Source organism: Mobula hypostoma, chromosome 1 (assembly GCF_963921235.1).
Source record: "Mobula hypostoma chromosome 1, sMobHyp1.1, whole genome shotgun sequence".
NCBI lineage: Eukaryota > Metazoa > Chordata > Chondrichthyes > Myliobatiformes > Myliobatidae > Mobula > Mobula hypostoma.
The window spans coordinates 89956125-89971878 of record NC_086097.1 but is presented as its reverse complement, the minus strand read 5'-3'; the positions used below and the strand labels follow the sequence as shown (position 1 = coordinate 89971878).

The following is a 15754-nucleotide window of genomic DNA, read 5'->3' as shown; positions in this document are numbered from 1 at the left end:
ATTATGTAGTTTTGTCAGTTTTTTCAGTCTTGGTCTGTCCTGTGTTTTGTGATATCACACTGGAGGAAATAATGTATCATTTCTTAATGCATGCATTACTAAATGACAATAAAAGAGGACTACGTGTCTTCATAGTCTAGTTAGGCATTTGATTACTAATTTAACACAGAGCCTGTCCCTGTACTATACTGTTCCGTGTTGTGTGTTGATCTCAGAATGGGAAATACTGACCAGATCATATTCATTGTCCCTCGCCTGCTGCCTTGAGAAGTCTGAAAGAATGGGGGCTGGTGATGGACTGTGGTGGAAAGCAATGAGTGAGTGTGCTTGGCAGCTTCATAGTCACTTCTAATACATTTCCTCAAATGCTTCTTTAATCATCTGTGTAACTAAAATAATGTCATAGCCAACAGTAATAACTAGGATCGAATGTCACTGGCCTGTGGACTTGGTGAGATGATATAGACCATCCAGGATCTCGAATATGTTTCATTTTATTGTAGGGACACTTGTCTTCCCTCCCCACCCTGGGACACCCCTGGAACTGGAACTCTTCCTGGCTTAAAGACTCATAGCTGCAGCTTGGCCTTTGATAAATGGTGACGTAGTGGTTAGCACATCAGTTTACAGTGCAGACAGCCCAGGTTCGATTCCCACCACTGTCTGAAAGGAGTTAGTACGTTATCTCCGTGACCGCGTGGATTTGCTCTCATGGTCCAAAGCTGTACCGGTTGGTAGGTTCATTGTCCGTTGTAAGTTGTCCTGTGATTAGGTTCGGATTAACTTGGGGGATCGCTAGGCAGTGTGGCTCGAATGGCTGAAAGGGCCTATTCTGCACTGTATCTCAATAAATAAATAAAAACAAATATCTTTATAATAATGTCCTGATTATCCAGTAATTCAGTGTAATTAAGTTGCCTTAAAGGCTGAAAGTTTAGATCATCAAACAAAAAATACAGTTTTGAATTAAGAATGATTCCATCATTGTACATTCCTGAGGAGAAGCAGACCCTACAAATATTGGTTCTTTGCTCTCTCTGTCCAACCTTTGGAATTGTGACAGTGAATCACAGGGAAAGCCAAACAGTACCTAGACAAGATTTTAAGTATTCTCAGGTGTGACAGCTTATTTATGACTGAGCAAATTATGCTTTAGTCTTACAGGACATTGGTGAGATCACCTCTGGAGTATTGTGTGCAGTAATAGCCTTACATAGTGCCTGTATACAACGATCCTTTGGCTGACATCTTCTGGATGGATCATTAAACCTTTTTTTTTCCACTTCTTTTGTGGCTCTTACGTTTGTTTCCCATCTTGAATGTGACTCGAACTGTTGGATCCTGTGTTTTGCTGTTTGGAGATGGTTTGGGTGCTTCAGAGCTCTGCAGTCTTCGAGAGGATTCCGGGAGGCAGAGGCACCGTGAGCGAACCTCGTGGCGAAAAGGCTGCTGGATGGCGCACGAGTCAATGTATGACCCCATTTCACTGATTAAAGCTTCCATCATCTGCCGATTAAAGCGACAAGGGAGATTGAAACATTGAGGCAAGTGTGGAAGTTTGGAGATCGTATGGGTGCTCCAGCACTCTGCAGTCTCTCAGAGGTTTCTGGGAGTGTGTGGATCTAGTAGTGGGCAGGCTGCAAGCTGATGTTTGACCCCATTTCACCGATTGAAGCATCAAAGTGAGTTCAGTGGGTGAGTGCCGTCTGCTTGCCTTTTGATCGGTTGCTCGGTACTGGAGAGGGGAGAACCTGCCGCCGCACCCAGAGACTGGTGCCCAAGCTTTTTCAGCATTTTGGATGTGGACTTGGACTATAGACTCTTTTTTCAGTCTTATAGTTTTTATATTTTGCGTTTTTCACCTAATCTCTTTTTTTTTGTATGGGGATGGAGATTTGGGGGTCAATGTGTCTGATCTGTTTTGTTTCTTTTTGTGTGGGCGGATGAATTGGGGGACGATGTGCCTGATCCGTTTTGTTTGTTTTTTTTTGCGGGAGGAGGGATTTGTGGGCTGATTTGCCTGTTCCTATTTTGTTCGTCTTATTGGAGAGGGGAGGTGAGATTTGGGGGTTGATGATCGGCTGCCTTTCTTTTCTTTCTTGGTTTCATGGCTACCCGGAGAACTGAAGAATTTCGGAGTAGTATACTTTGATAATAAATGAACCTTTGAACCTACTTATGAAGAATGCTGATATAGTGGAAACAGTTCAGATATACCTGTAATAAGCAGGTAACCTCATGAAGAAAGGTTAGACAGAATAAGCTTATATCCACTGGCATTTAGGAGACTTGATTGAAGGAGAATCTAATTCCGAAGTCACTGTTTAAAGATGAGTATATCACCCACAGTTCCATGGGCTCCAACCTTGTTTACCAGCCTGCTATGAATTATGGGACTCAACAAATCCAAAAACATTACATCCACCAGTTTCCCCTTCATTTACTCTAGTACATATATCCAATAAATCTCCAGGTGATTAGACAAACTATTTCCTTTCATAAATCCACGCTGCTCATTCATATAATTATTTTCCAAAAGACTTGATGCTGCATGCTTTGTTGAACATTGCCGCACGTTTCTTCTACCATACAGTAGGAGGGCAGGAGGTCCCTGTTTCCATCCCTCGTTTTTTAGTGTAGCATTCACTGTTCAACAATTGCAGGAAACATTCTAGGATTTGGGAAGAAAACAGCCAGAGTGCCTGTTACAATGGTCTATAGAAAGGTGGATCGCTAAGCCCTTCAAGCCTACCCTACTATTCCATATGACTGTGGCTGATCTGGCCTAGTTCCCTATAGTCCTCAATTCCCAGATGTTGCACAACCATATTACATGCTTCTCTCTCGAAATACCCCCCCCCCCCAGTGCTCCCGCCTCCACAATGCTGAAGGGTTGAGAATTCCCGAGATTTGACAAACTGTTTAAGAAGAAGTCACTACACCCTCCCTCCCCCAGCTGTAATTGACCATCCCCTAATCTTATAACCTCTGCTATAGTTCCCATTTTAAATTGGTGGGATTTGGAGCTGACGTGTAAGACGAGAGAGAAAAACGCAAAACTGGGACTGGTTCAAAGTTCAAAGTAAACTTATTATCAAAAAACATATATATCACAAACATATATAACCCTCAGATTCATTTTCTTGTGGGCATACTCAATAAGTCTATAGAATAATAACCATAACTAAAACAGTGAAAGATTGCACAACTTGGGCGTTCAGCCAATGTGCAAAAGAAACAAACTGCACAAGTACATATTAGGAAAATAATGATAATAATTAATAAGCAATTAATATCAAGAACATGAGATGAAGAGTCCTTGAAAGTGAATCTGCCATGTACAGAACTTTGGCATTGTTCACCAGTGCCACCGTGATGTGTTTCTGCCACCCCTCCCCCACCCCCATCAGTGGACTGGTTGATATAGAACACAGCACTTGCTGAAAAAGTGAAATAAAAAAGCAGTTGGAAATAGCAAGTCAGATCACATCTGTGGACAGAGAAGAGTTGATGACTGAGGCTACGTCCACACTACGCTGGATAATTTTGAAAACGAAGCTTTTTCTCTTCGTTTTGACCCTCCGTCCACATTGAAACGGCGTTTTCATCCCCCGAAAACAGAGCTTTTCTAAAACACTCACCAGAGTGTGTAAATTTGAAAACGATTGTTGCGTGTTCTAGTGTGGACGGGGTAAACGGAGATATTTAAAAGCTCTGTCATGAGAACACCATAACAACAATGCTTTTTCTGCTTCTGCTTGGTACTGCGCAAGCACTGCCGGACGGCTGTTATAACGCGCAGTCGGTGTGAACGGTGTGAGAGTTAAATTGTAAAGTGAGCTTTTTTGACTATTTAAAAATATTGTCATGACGTGCTGGAACAGATGGCCGCAGCGCGGCATTTCGTTGTTTTCTTGAACGCAACCCCCCACACAACCTAACAATTTCAGAACAGATGGCAACGAGACTGAAGCCAGAAGAGTTAGAAATGTACTCACCAAATACTTTGACCCATAGCTTACTGAATAAATAAGTATACTCACTTTGCCCTGTTTTCTGTCCTTGCTTGTATGAAGGTGCTTTACCTACTTATGCAAGTACTTCTCTGACAATAGATCTGTAACAGCCTAATGTAACATTGTATGGAAATACAAGATAACGCTGATGCAGACATGTTTTATACATTTACCAAGGTGCTTTATTAATGCAACAGAGTTCGTCAGTTTTTCAATGTTCGTCGTCAGCCGGGTCATACTATCCGTGAACTCCATACGCTGCAGTATTTGTTGCTTTTTAGTTTTAAGTCCTCCTGTGCGAGAGCCAACACGATTCCTTTAAAGTTTTTCTCGTCTGTAACTGGACAAACGCGCACCAAGTATACCGTTTTCTCTTCGCTTGTTTTCTGTGTCCTGCGCATGCCCAGTAGGAGGAGATTTGCCCAAATATCCGTTCTAATGCGGACGGAGATATTTTGAAAAACACTTGGTGTGGACGTCTGTCGTTTTTACTTGAAACCGGCGTTTTCAAAATTGTCTGGTCTAGTGTGGACGTAGCCTCAGTGTCAGAACAGATCAGTCCTGACATAAAGTCATAAAGGCTAGTTACAATGCCTATAAAAAGTATACACCCCCTTCGGAATTTTCATGTTTTATTGAATCACAATGGATTTAATTAGGCTTTTTTGACACTGATCAACAGAAAAAGACTTTTTCATATCAAAGTGAAAACCAGATCTCTACAAAGTGATCCAAATTAATTGCAATTATAAAACACAAAATAATTGATTGCATAAGTAACACACATAAAAGTTGCTGGTGAACGCAGCAGGCCAGGCAGCATCTATAGGAAGAGGTGCAGTCGACGTTTCAGGCCGAGACCCTTCGTCAGGACTAACTGAAGGAAGAGTTGATTGCATAAGTATTCACCTCCTTCAAGTCAGTATTTAATAGGTGCAATTATAGCCTTGGTCTGTGAGGATAGGTCTCTATCAGCTTTGCACATCTGGACACTGCAGATTTTCTCCATTCTTTTTTATAAAACTGCTCAAACTCTGTCAGGCTGCATGGGGATCGTGAGTGAGCAACCCTTTTTAAGTCCGGGCCCAAATTCTCAATTGGATTGAGGTCTGGACTCTGACTTGGCCACTCGATGACATTATCTTTGCTGTTTTTTAGTCATTCACTGTACACAGGTCTCCAAAAACGTATCTCCATTTAACTCATTATGTGACTTCTGAAACCAATTGGCTGCACCAGTGATGATTTGGTGTGCAACCAATTATTTTGTGTTTTATACTCAGAATTAATTTGGATCACTTTGTAGAGATCTGTTTTCACTTTGGCATGACAGAGTCTCTTTCTGTTGATCAGTGTCAAAAAAGCCAAATTAAATACTCTATACTTTATTGTCGCCAAACAATTGATACTAGAACGTACAATCATCACAGCGATATTTGATTCTGCGCTTCCTGCTCCCTGGATTACAAATCGATAGTAAATATTAAAAATTTAAATTATAAATCATAAATAGAAAATAAAAAAGGGAAAGTAAGGTAGTGCAAAAAAAACCGAGAGGCAGGTCCGGATATTTGGAGGGTACGACCCAGATCCGGGTCAGGATCCTTTCAGTAGTCTTATCACAGTTGGAAAGAAGCTGTTCCCAAGTCTGGCCGTATGAGTCTTCAAGCTCCCAAGCCTTCTCCCGGAGGGAAGAGGGACGAAAAGTGTGTTGGCTGGGTGGGTCGTGTCCTTGATTATCCTGGCAGCACTGCTCTGACAGCATGCGGTGTAAGGTGAGTCCAAGGACGGAAGATTGGTTTGTGTGATGTGCTGCGCCATGTTCACGATCTTCTGCAGCTTCTTCCGGTCTTGGACAGGACAACTTCCATACCAGGTTGTGATGCACCCTAGAAGAATGCTTTCTACGGTGCATCTATAAAAATTAGTGAGTGAGGGCCAAATTTCTTTAGCTTTCTCAGGAAGTAAAGGCTCTGGTGGGTGTTCTTGGCAGTGGACTCTGCTTGGTTGGACCAAGTCAGGTCATTTGTGATATTGACCCCGAGGAACTTAAAGCTTAAAACTTAAATCCACTGTGATTCAATGTTGTAAAACAAATAAAATATGAATACTTCCAAGGGGGCTGAATACTTTTTATAGGCATTGTATGTGAAGTTGTTGAATTAAGGACTGATCCCCAGAGATTGCTATGTGGCTAAACTTAGATAAGTACACGGATCAGTGTCATACCTCAAGTTTATTCTGCTTCCAGCCATAGAAATGTGCAACACTAATCAATGATCTGAGAAGTCAGCTGCATTCCGCTCTCCAGAGATACTGCCTGGCCAGTTGAATATTTATGGCATTCACTGTTTCTGTTTCAGATTTCTAGCATGTATGATATTTTTTGGCAGTGGTAGAATGAGAGGCAAGGAAAGATGAAGAGAAATGGAGTCACAGGTAAGTATTAGTAGAGAGAGAGAAAAACAAACATGATGAAAGAGCCACATAAGCAGAAACCCAGAAAAAAGTGTAGATACAGGAAGAGTAATATAAGAACAATAAAGAATAAAGAAGAGACAGGCAGGAACAGTTAGAAGAACACGCTGTACAGCATACAGAAACAGATGCAGAGGGATAGAATTAGTAACACAGAGACAGGTGCGTGGAGAAACAGAGACAGTGGCACACACAAACAGAAAGAGTCAGAAACAGGTACAAAGAAAAAAAGATAATGGGTTAGCAGAAACAGAAAATAACTCATCTCCACAGTTTCGGGCAGGTTAAAACACAGTAGGGGGCGAAGAGAATGATCGTCGGACAAGAGATAGATAGTTGCCCATTGGCCTTGAAGTTTTGGAAATATCCACACTGGATTGAGTTGCCCCTAGTGTGATTTGTCACCTTCAGAGATAATCAGTGACCTTCCCTCATCCACTGTATTAAGGACAACCTTCTCACATCCTCCAGCAGGGTGAGTGTGGTAATTACCAGCAGGCCTCCGCTGTAATAAGAGCCAGAAAAATGCTGGAAACATTCAGCCAGTCAGGCAGCATTTGTGGTAAACAGAATGGAACAGAGACTGAGAAAAGCTCTCCAACTTCCAACCTAAAACATTGACCCTGTTTCTCCCTCGATGCTCCCTGATTTGCTGACTGTCTCCGGCATTTTATGCTTTGATTTCAGTCTTCCAACATCTGCAGTATTTTTCAGTTTCATACACTGCAAAGACAGTCATTCACTGCATTTACCCTGGCCCAACCTTCCCTGCAGCTGGCAGCATCTTCCATTTTATTGTTTCCCACTGTTACTTCGTAGAAGAGGATGCCCTGGGCTGCTCCTTTGCTTTTTACTCGAGATTCACCAGACAATGTGAGAGTGAGCAACATTACAGATCCATGTTTAACTAATCACCCCTGCGAAAATAGTGTCGATTTCACAAATTGGAATGGATTGCCGGAAAAAAAAAGATCATTGATAAATGACGCCACTCCTGGGGCAGCAAGAAAGTGATCCATAAATCTGTGGCCAGTGGTGTTCCTTCCTATGCCTTGCTGGTTTAAAAACCACTCTCCAAATTCCCGCATGAGAATAAACTTGTGGACCGGGACACTGGACAGCACCTCACACTGGGGAACAGAAGAAAGATTGGATGGACGAAAGACAGACTTGCATTTATAAACTTCAGCTGTGTTGTACTACATAAGAGTAAAGTGCAAAAGCCAATTATGCTTGGATTAACTGCACAAAAACACTTCCATCACCTGCAAGAGGGTTTTTAATTCTATTTTAGGTAATTAAAACAGATTCGGCAACATTAGAAGCTTGTGTATTGCAATTACATTTGTGGTTATTTGATATTTCTCCAAAAATACGTTGCTGAAATCTGTCTAAGTGAGATTGTCAGTGCAAAAGTAAGAGATGGGATAAGGGAAATGGATTAACCAGTGTGCAACGACAGACAGCTGAACAGGGTGTCCGAGTTGGGGTCGGGAGAAGTTACAGAAGTGAAGAGGGTGATGTTGAGGAAGAAGTTTAGGTTCTCGGATTCTGTCACGAACAGGAAGGTAGAGGGTGGAAGGAGTGACCTGTGGAATTGTTACCTCAGCTCAACTTTCCCCTTCCTCCTGTACACACAGCTCAAGTTCAGCCCTCATAAGAATTTGCAGGCCTAGGGGTGTGTGCAACTTCAGGTCCCCATAGGTTTCAGGCCTGTTTACAGCCAAATAAATGAAAGCTAAACTGCTTAGTCATCTGAGTCCAAACTCACAGCACTGCCGCCATGCAGTAGGTCTCACTTCCGCTGTTTCGCCACTGGCTGATATATTTAGTGAACAAGCACCGGGTTCAGCCACTTTGTGGTTTTTGTTCAGATCTATGAAATAAAGTTATGTTTACCTTCACATTTAAGCCTCATTTTGAGGTTGGAAAGAGGAGGGGGTGGTGATGCAGGCCAGCCAATGTGAACCCAGACATTTTGGGGACCCTCTGATTATTTGCCAAGCTTCATAACGAGAAGGAACTTAGCTTTGAGGAGGCCCCATTGATGTGAAATGAATTATATATATTTTTGAGGACAAAATATCCTACAGACCTAAACCCAAGTCACACCATAGAAAGAAACATGATTTTTTAGGAAATCAGAAAGCTTGTGGAACTTTATTTTATTACAAGTGTTCTGGTTCAGTAAAGGCAACCGATCTATCTCATCTTGACATCAGCTGAAGTCTTCTGATGGGCAGACAAGAACGAATCTCTGCTTAATGTCAAGTTCCCTCATCTGGGGATGGTGATATAATCAACAGGGCCCACTCAGAGACATGCAGTGCAAATCTTTCTTGTGTCTTCCTCAAAGACAGTGCCTTTCGGTTTTTTGAATCACAGGAGTGTCATCAGCCTCTGGGAGAAGACAGTTAAGACCAAAAGTCCGTAAGATACAGGAGCAGAATTAGGCTATTTGGCCCATCAAGTCTGCTCCTCCATTTCATCACAGCCGATCCATTTTTCTCTCAACCCCATCTCCTGCCTCCCCCCCACCCCATCCCAGATCCTTTCATGCCTTGACCAGTCAAAACAATATCAACCTCTGCCTTAAATATACATAAAGACTTGGCCTCCACAAATTCCACGGATTTACTACTCTCTGGCTGAGCAAATTCCTCCTCATCTCTGTTCTAAAAGAACAGCCCTCTATTCTGAGGTTGTGTCCTCTGGTCTAAGACACTTTCACCATAGGAAACATCCTCTCCACATCCACTCTATCAAGGCCTTTTACCATTCAATAGGTTTCAATTAGGTCACCCCTCATTCTTCTGAATTCTAGTGAAAACAGGCCCAAAGCCATCAAATACATTTCATATAACAAGCCGTTTAATCCTGGAATCATTTTTGTAAGCCTCCTTTGAACCTTCTCCAGCTTCACCACATCCTTTCTAAGATAAGGGGCCCAAACCGATTCACAATACTCTAAGTGAGGCCTCACCAGTGCTTTAAAAAGTCTCAACATTACACTCTTGCTTTCATATTCCAGTGAAGGAGGAACTTGGTGATGATCCCCTGTGGCAGGAACCAGGAGACTCCTTTGTGGTTCCCTCTGTGGGATGTTTCTCTTTTCTTAAATGATCACCATTATGGTGTCTCTGAAATCGTTTAGCATGTTTTCTCTTCCCAGGTGTGGGAGGTGATGCTGTAAGTTTGGCTTTGAGTGAGCCCTACTAATATGAAGGAATTATATACATTTTTACAAGATAAAATAAACTACACGTGTAAACTCAATTCATTCACGTCCTGAACTATACCAAGCATCGTTTTCAACAGGCTGTAACAATATCTGCAGAACTTCATATAAGAAGAATATGCTTGTGCATTAAAGGTGGTAAGCCGGTCTCATTTCAAGTCAGCTGTACGATCAAGAGATAGAAGAAAAGCTGCACAAAGACTCCAACTATTCATAATCTACATTCAGTAACCAGTTTATTAGATACCTTGTTAATATGGCCACTGAGTGTATGGCCATGGTCTGCTGCTGCTGTAGCCTATCCACTTCGTTTCGATACATTGTGCGTTCTGAAATACTCTTCTGCACATCTCTGTTGTAATGTGTACTTTTATAGTTACCTTCCTGTCAGCTTTCTTCTTTCTCCTCTGACCTCTCTCATGAACAAGATGGAACTGCTGCTCTCTGACCATTTTTTTTTGCTTGTTGCACCATTCTCTGTAAATTGTGGAGGCTGTTGTGCGTGAAAGTCACAAGAGATCAGTAGTTTCTGAGGTTCTCAAACTACCCTGTTTGGGACCAACAATTATTTCACGGTCACAGTCACTTAGATTACATATCTTCCCCATTCTGATGTTTGGTTTGGACAGCAACTGAACCTCTTGACTATGTCTGCATGCTTTTATGCATTGAGTCCCTGATTAGATACTTGCATTAACGAGCATGTGCAGCTAATGAAGTGGCCACTGAATGTGTATATCAATGCTTTGGCTAAATGGACCAAATGTAATATTTTTAAGTTTGCTTATAGCACGGAATTTAAGAATATGAGGAGTGATGAGACTTAAAAATGATGTGGAATGGCTGAGTGACCAAGCAACAATATGGCAGATGTAGAACCATGTGGAAACTGTGAGACTATCCACTTTGGTAGAATAAACAGAAATGCTAAATTGTTTTGTGAGATTGGGAAATACTGATGTTCAATAGGACATTGGTGTCCTTGTATGGAAATCATTGGAAGTTAACAAATAGGTACAGCAGGTAATTAGAAAGACAACTACATGGGAAGCTGTATGTTAGAGGATTTGAGCACAAAGTTAATATCCTTGCTACAGTTATGTTTAGCAAGTGAGAGTGATGGTATTGCATCTGGACTATTATGTACTGTGTTCGATTTTGTTCTTACCTAAAATAGGATTACTTACTAGAAAAGGAATGCAGCAAAGATTTACTAGACTGGTCCTGATGGTGGTAGATTTGTCAAATGAGCATAAACCGATCTCTGGTGATAAAGAAAATGCAAGATGATCTAGCCAAAAATGTATAAAACTATCAGACTGACAGAGCAGATCCAGGGTGAAGGATTCTTTGGCTAAGGAGTCTTGAATGAAAGGGAATGATTTCAAGTTAAGGAGTGGGCTATTTAGGCCTAAAAGTGAAGGGCAAGAGGGTGGTGGAGTTCTGGCATGCCTAGTCTTGGCTTATGTTCAAAACAAAGCTGATTTCTGGACAGGAGGGTCATCGGAGGTGAAGTAAAATGGATTTGAGGTAAGAGATCAGCCGTGCTCTTGTTAATTGATGGAGTGAGCTTGGTGGGGGGAGGGGAGTCTGGGTGGCATGTTCCCTGTTCCTTTTTACTGCATTATTATGTAAGCAATAAAACTGTAGAAGCTCCTAGCAACTTTGTTCTGAGATAATACTCTGCAAGTCAGGCGGCATCTGTGGGGACAGGCAGAGTTAAAATTTCTGGCTGGTGACCTTTCATCAGGCCTAGGAAATGTTAAATTCAGCTACATCTTATATTGCATGGCAGAGGGAAAGAGTGGAGAAAAGCAAATGGCTGTCTCTGCTAAACTGGAGACCTAAGGTGATGGAACAATGCAAGAGCTGGCAGACGGTATTGAGAGCGTGGTAATTTCAGCCGATCTGTCTGGAGGAGTGAGCAGAATGAGATGAATGAATTCAGTTCAGAGAGAGAGAGAGAAAAGAAATGCTAGAATGGTGTGAAGTAGAATATTGCATTTACTGGTAACGTGAAATAAAAGAGAATTCTGGAAATACTCAGCTGATCAAGTCACATCGGTTGAGAAAGAAACTGAGTTAATTTTATAGGTCAATGGTCTTTCATCGGAACTGTGCAAATAAGATAAGCAAGGCTGGTGGAGAGAACTTCACATTTCCAGCTTTCTCTACTTCAGTAAACTTCTTTTGTTTCAACCCCTTCCAAACTGATGAAATGTCACCAAACTGTAGTTAACTCCACAGACGCTGCCTGACCTGTTGAGTATTTCCAACATCCTCTGCTTTGGTTTGTATAAAGCTTTTTGAGTATATTTTTCCAGCTGAAAGTTAACTGTGTAGATTGGAGTTGTGTCTGTTTTAAGTCCATTTTAGCTGTTTGCATTTTATTGTCTCTTCCCTGGAATTTGTTTTTTTTCAGAGTGGGTCTACCTCTGTGCTGGTGATTTGCATGGCACTTTATGTTTGCCTGTCCTTCCAACTCTGTCTCCATCTGTACCACCTGTGGTTCTGTAAACAGAACGACATTTTCTCAATAAAACACAAGGATGTTTTTGTAAATTGCCTGACGTCATTTACAGTAGACTGTCAGTATCTCACTGAAGTCTTGCCTCTTCCGTGGTTGTTTTTAGGTTATGTTTTTAGTACACTGCTGATCTGGAGCAAGATGAAGGCACTTTTGATGTCTGCTCTGCAAATTGTTGGTGGCCGTGCATTCGGTGTGGATGTCGTTATCTAAGATGGCATTTTCTTATGTAGAACTGCGGGACTGCTGCATATTGCAGTACCATCACTTTGTTAAGCGGAGAACCTCTTTGCCCTCCCCAGTATCTGTAAAAGATCACACTGTTCTGCTGGAAGGAAAACGCAGCGTTTCTACCTTGCATCCTGAGTGGTAATCGTTTCTCTGCAGCAACACTCAAGCAGATGATCTAATTTCTGTTTTGTGGGAACTGTGCACAAATTGACCGCCACAGTTCCTAGTTTATGTCAGGAAGTTTTAAGTTTTGTGCAAATGGAAATAAGTGTGAGGCACTGATAGGGTAGATAGTGATAAACTTTTTTTTTCCCCAGAGCAGAAGACCAGAGATTTAAGGTGAGGAATAAAAGAATGGGTTGTGATCTCATTAATTCTCAGTGAAGCAGCCAAAGGTACAAGAGGTCTGTCTAAACACATGATATTCTACAGATGCTGGAAATCGTGGGCAGCACACACAAAACGCTGGAGGAGCTCTGCATTCTGCTGACTTCAGTCCTTAATCAGCTGCCTGATGTTGCTGGATGTGCTGCCTTCCTCAAGCACTTTGCGTAAGGACTGACTAACCTTGGCAACTCACTCAGCAGACCTTCCGCAATGGGAAACCCCAAGTCAGCAAAATGCGGGCTCGGACGGGATGCTTTTACCCTGTTGCTTTAACCAGTCTTTTCGTTCTGATCTTAGGTACCATTCTCTGCTTCCACTTCCGAGAGAGCTTCTCCCAGAGGGTAAACTGTAAGGCTAGGGTTGAATGACATGGATCTGTGCGAGGCGGAGGACCTTGACACCGACGATGAGGTGTTCGACCATGACCTGATGGCTCCCGACAGCGGGTACAGCGAGGCCAGAGGGAACTGTCCGCCCAGCTGGAATCCAGCCCGCCCCCGGCTGTTTTCACAGGCACAATCCTACGGATCGCCATATAGCCACAGGGAACAGTGTGACAGGGGCACCCAAACATCCAGTTCAACTCCTTCAGCCCTGCACCCGGAGTTACCCAATCCCATGTTACCCAGTGGAGTTGGAAGTGAGCCACAGAGACTGTTCTATGGTAATCTTTTTTTTTTGCTTTCCATTGATAATTTCACTTGTTACTTGGACACACAATGTTCTATTTTTTAATAGTGCGTTCGCGTACTTTTGCTTCAAGATTATTATCTCTGCACTGAGCAGCCCTGTCAAGCAGCCTTTTCTCATTCAGGACTTGTATTTAAATCAAATGCAAGGAAGGCATTCAAGTGATCTGTTTTTCTCTCTTGTTTGTGCTAACTGGCTTGCTCCTTCTCTGCTCATCTCGTCTCTCTATTCAACCACTTTCTTCTCCCCTTGGCTTTCTTTTCCAAATCTCCCTCCCCATCTCTGCACCCTTCGCTCAGCCTCTCGTTTCTCTTTAATTGCCTGTGTAGCGACTACCTGAAAATGAACTCCAGGTCACCGAGGGGCTCAGTGAAGGGAGTATGACACTCTTCCAACTAACTGAGTTCCAACTCAGAAAAGTACATTTAACCTTTTACTAGAAACCACCTGTAAAATCATCCGACTCTTCGGTTATTCACGTAAAACAAAGACGAGCGAGACGAATGTAATTGGATCAAATTCAAACAAAGATGAGCGGCCAACAGAAAATATTCACTCCCTACTCCCACCCCTTTGTATGACTCCAAGGCGGTGAACAGGTGACTGTATGCACTCATTTCTAATAAAGCCATGTGACAGATGACCTTAATCCAGAGTGAGGACGTGCAACACAGGTACAATACAGACAGGCAATAGACAGATACTTGGTTTCTACAGCCTCCATGTCTCATTCCCCCCTTCTCTGTTCTCAGCCTTCCCTTTCCATTTCTCCCTACCTTTCCTTCATGCCTCACACTTACTTCTCTCCTAACTTTATTTCCTTCTCTCTGCTGTTCCTTTTTTCGTCTTCCCCTGATTTCTCTTCAAGCTTTTTAAGTGTTGTTGGAGCTACACTTATCGAGGCAAGTGGAGGGTGCTCCATCATGCTCCTGAATCGTGCCTCATGGATGGTGAAAAGGCTTCAGGATATCAGCAGGTGAGTCATTCACCATAAGGTATCTCAGTAAACACAGTGCCTATAAAAAGTATTCGACCCCTTTCGGAAGTTTTCATGTTTTATTGTTTTACAACAATATTGAAGACAAGTGTGTATCTTCAGGCTCCTGTACCTCCTCCCTGATGGTAGCAATGAGAAGAGGGCATGTCCTGGGTGATGAAGGTACTAAATGATAAATGCCACATTTTGAGGCACTGCCTTTTGAAGATGTCCTCAATGCTGGGGAGGCTATTGTCTGTGATAGAGCTGGCTGAGTATGCAACCTTCTGCAGGTTTCACCGATCCTCTACAGTGGCCCCTCCATACCAGGTGGTGATACAGCCAGTGCGAATGCTCTCCACGGTGTATCTGTAGAATCAGATAACTTTGGTGTCATACCGAATTTCTTCAAACTCCTAATGAAACATAGCTGCTTTAGTCCCTCCTTTGTGATTGCATCAGTATGTTGTGCCCAGGATTGATCTTCAGGGATGTTGACCCCCAGGAAATTGAAACTGCTCACCCTTTCCTCTGCTGATCCCTCGATGAGGACTTGTGTGTGTGTCCCCTCGACTGAAGTCTACAATGGGGTGATATACTGCGTCCGGTGCTCCCGATGTGGCCTTTTATATATTGGTGAGACCCGACGCAGACTGGGAGACCGCTTTGCTGAACATCTACGCTCTGTCCGCCAGAGAAAGCAGGATCTCCCAGTGGCCACACATTTTAATTCCACATCCCATTCCCATTCTGACATGTCTATCCACAGCCTCCTCTACTGTAAAGATGAGGCCACACTCAGGTTGGAGGAACAACACCTTATATTCCGTCTGGGTGGCCTCCAACCTGATGGCATGAACATTGACTTCTCTAACTTCCGCTAAGGCCCCACCTCTCCCTCGTACCCCATCTGTTACTCATTTTTATGCACACATTCTTTCTCTCACTCTCCTTTTTCTCCCTCTGTCCCTCTGAATATACCTCTTGCCCATCCTCTGGGTCACCCCCCCTCCTTGTCTTTCTTCCCGGACCTCCTGTCCCATGATCCTCTCGTATCCCCTTTTGCCTATCACCTGTCCAGCTCTCGGCTCTATCCCTCCCCCTCCTGTCTTCTCCTATCATTTTGCATCCCCCCCTCCCCCTCCAGCTTTCAAATCCCTTACTCACTCTTCCTTCAGTTAGTCCTGATGAAGGGTCTCGGCCTGAAACGT

At 42.9% G+C, this 15754-nt stretch overlaps 1 protein-coding gene across 3 annotated transcripts in view; it reads left to right on the top strand.

Annotated features, from left to right (window-relative positions):
- Positions 1–15754, top strand: part of LOC134348692 (bcl-2-modifying factor-like) — a 107617-nt gene that overhangs the window by 20061 nt on the left and 71802 nt on the right. For 2 of the 3 annotated variants that reach the window (XM_063052493.1, XM_063052502.1), the window contains exon 2: positions 13175–13541. In XM_063052493.1, coding sequence (XP_062908563.1) covers positions 13247–13541 — 295 coding nt within the window. In that variant the 5' untranslated portion in view covers positions 13175–13246. Of the gene's footprint in view, positions 1–11465; positions 12830–13174; positions 13542–15754 lie in introns of those variants that run through there. The other variant, XM_063052482.1, reaches the window with a different exon arrangement.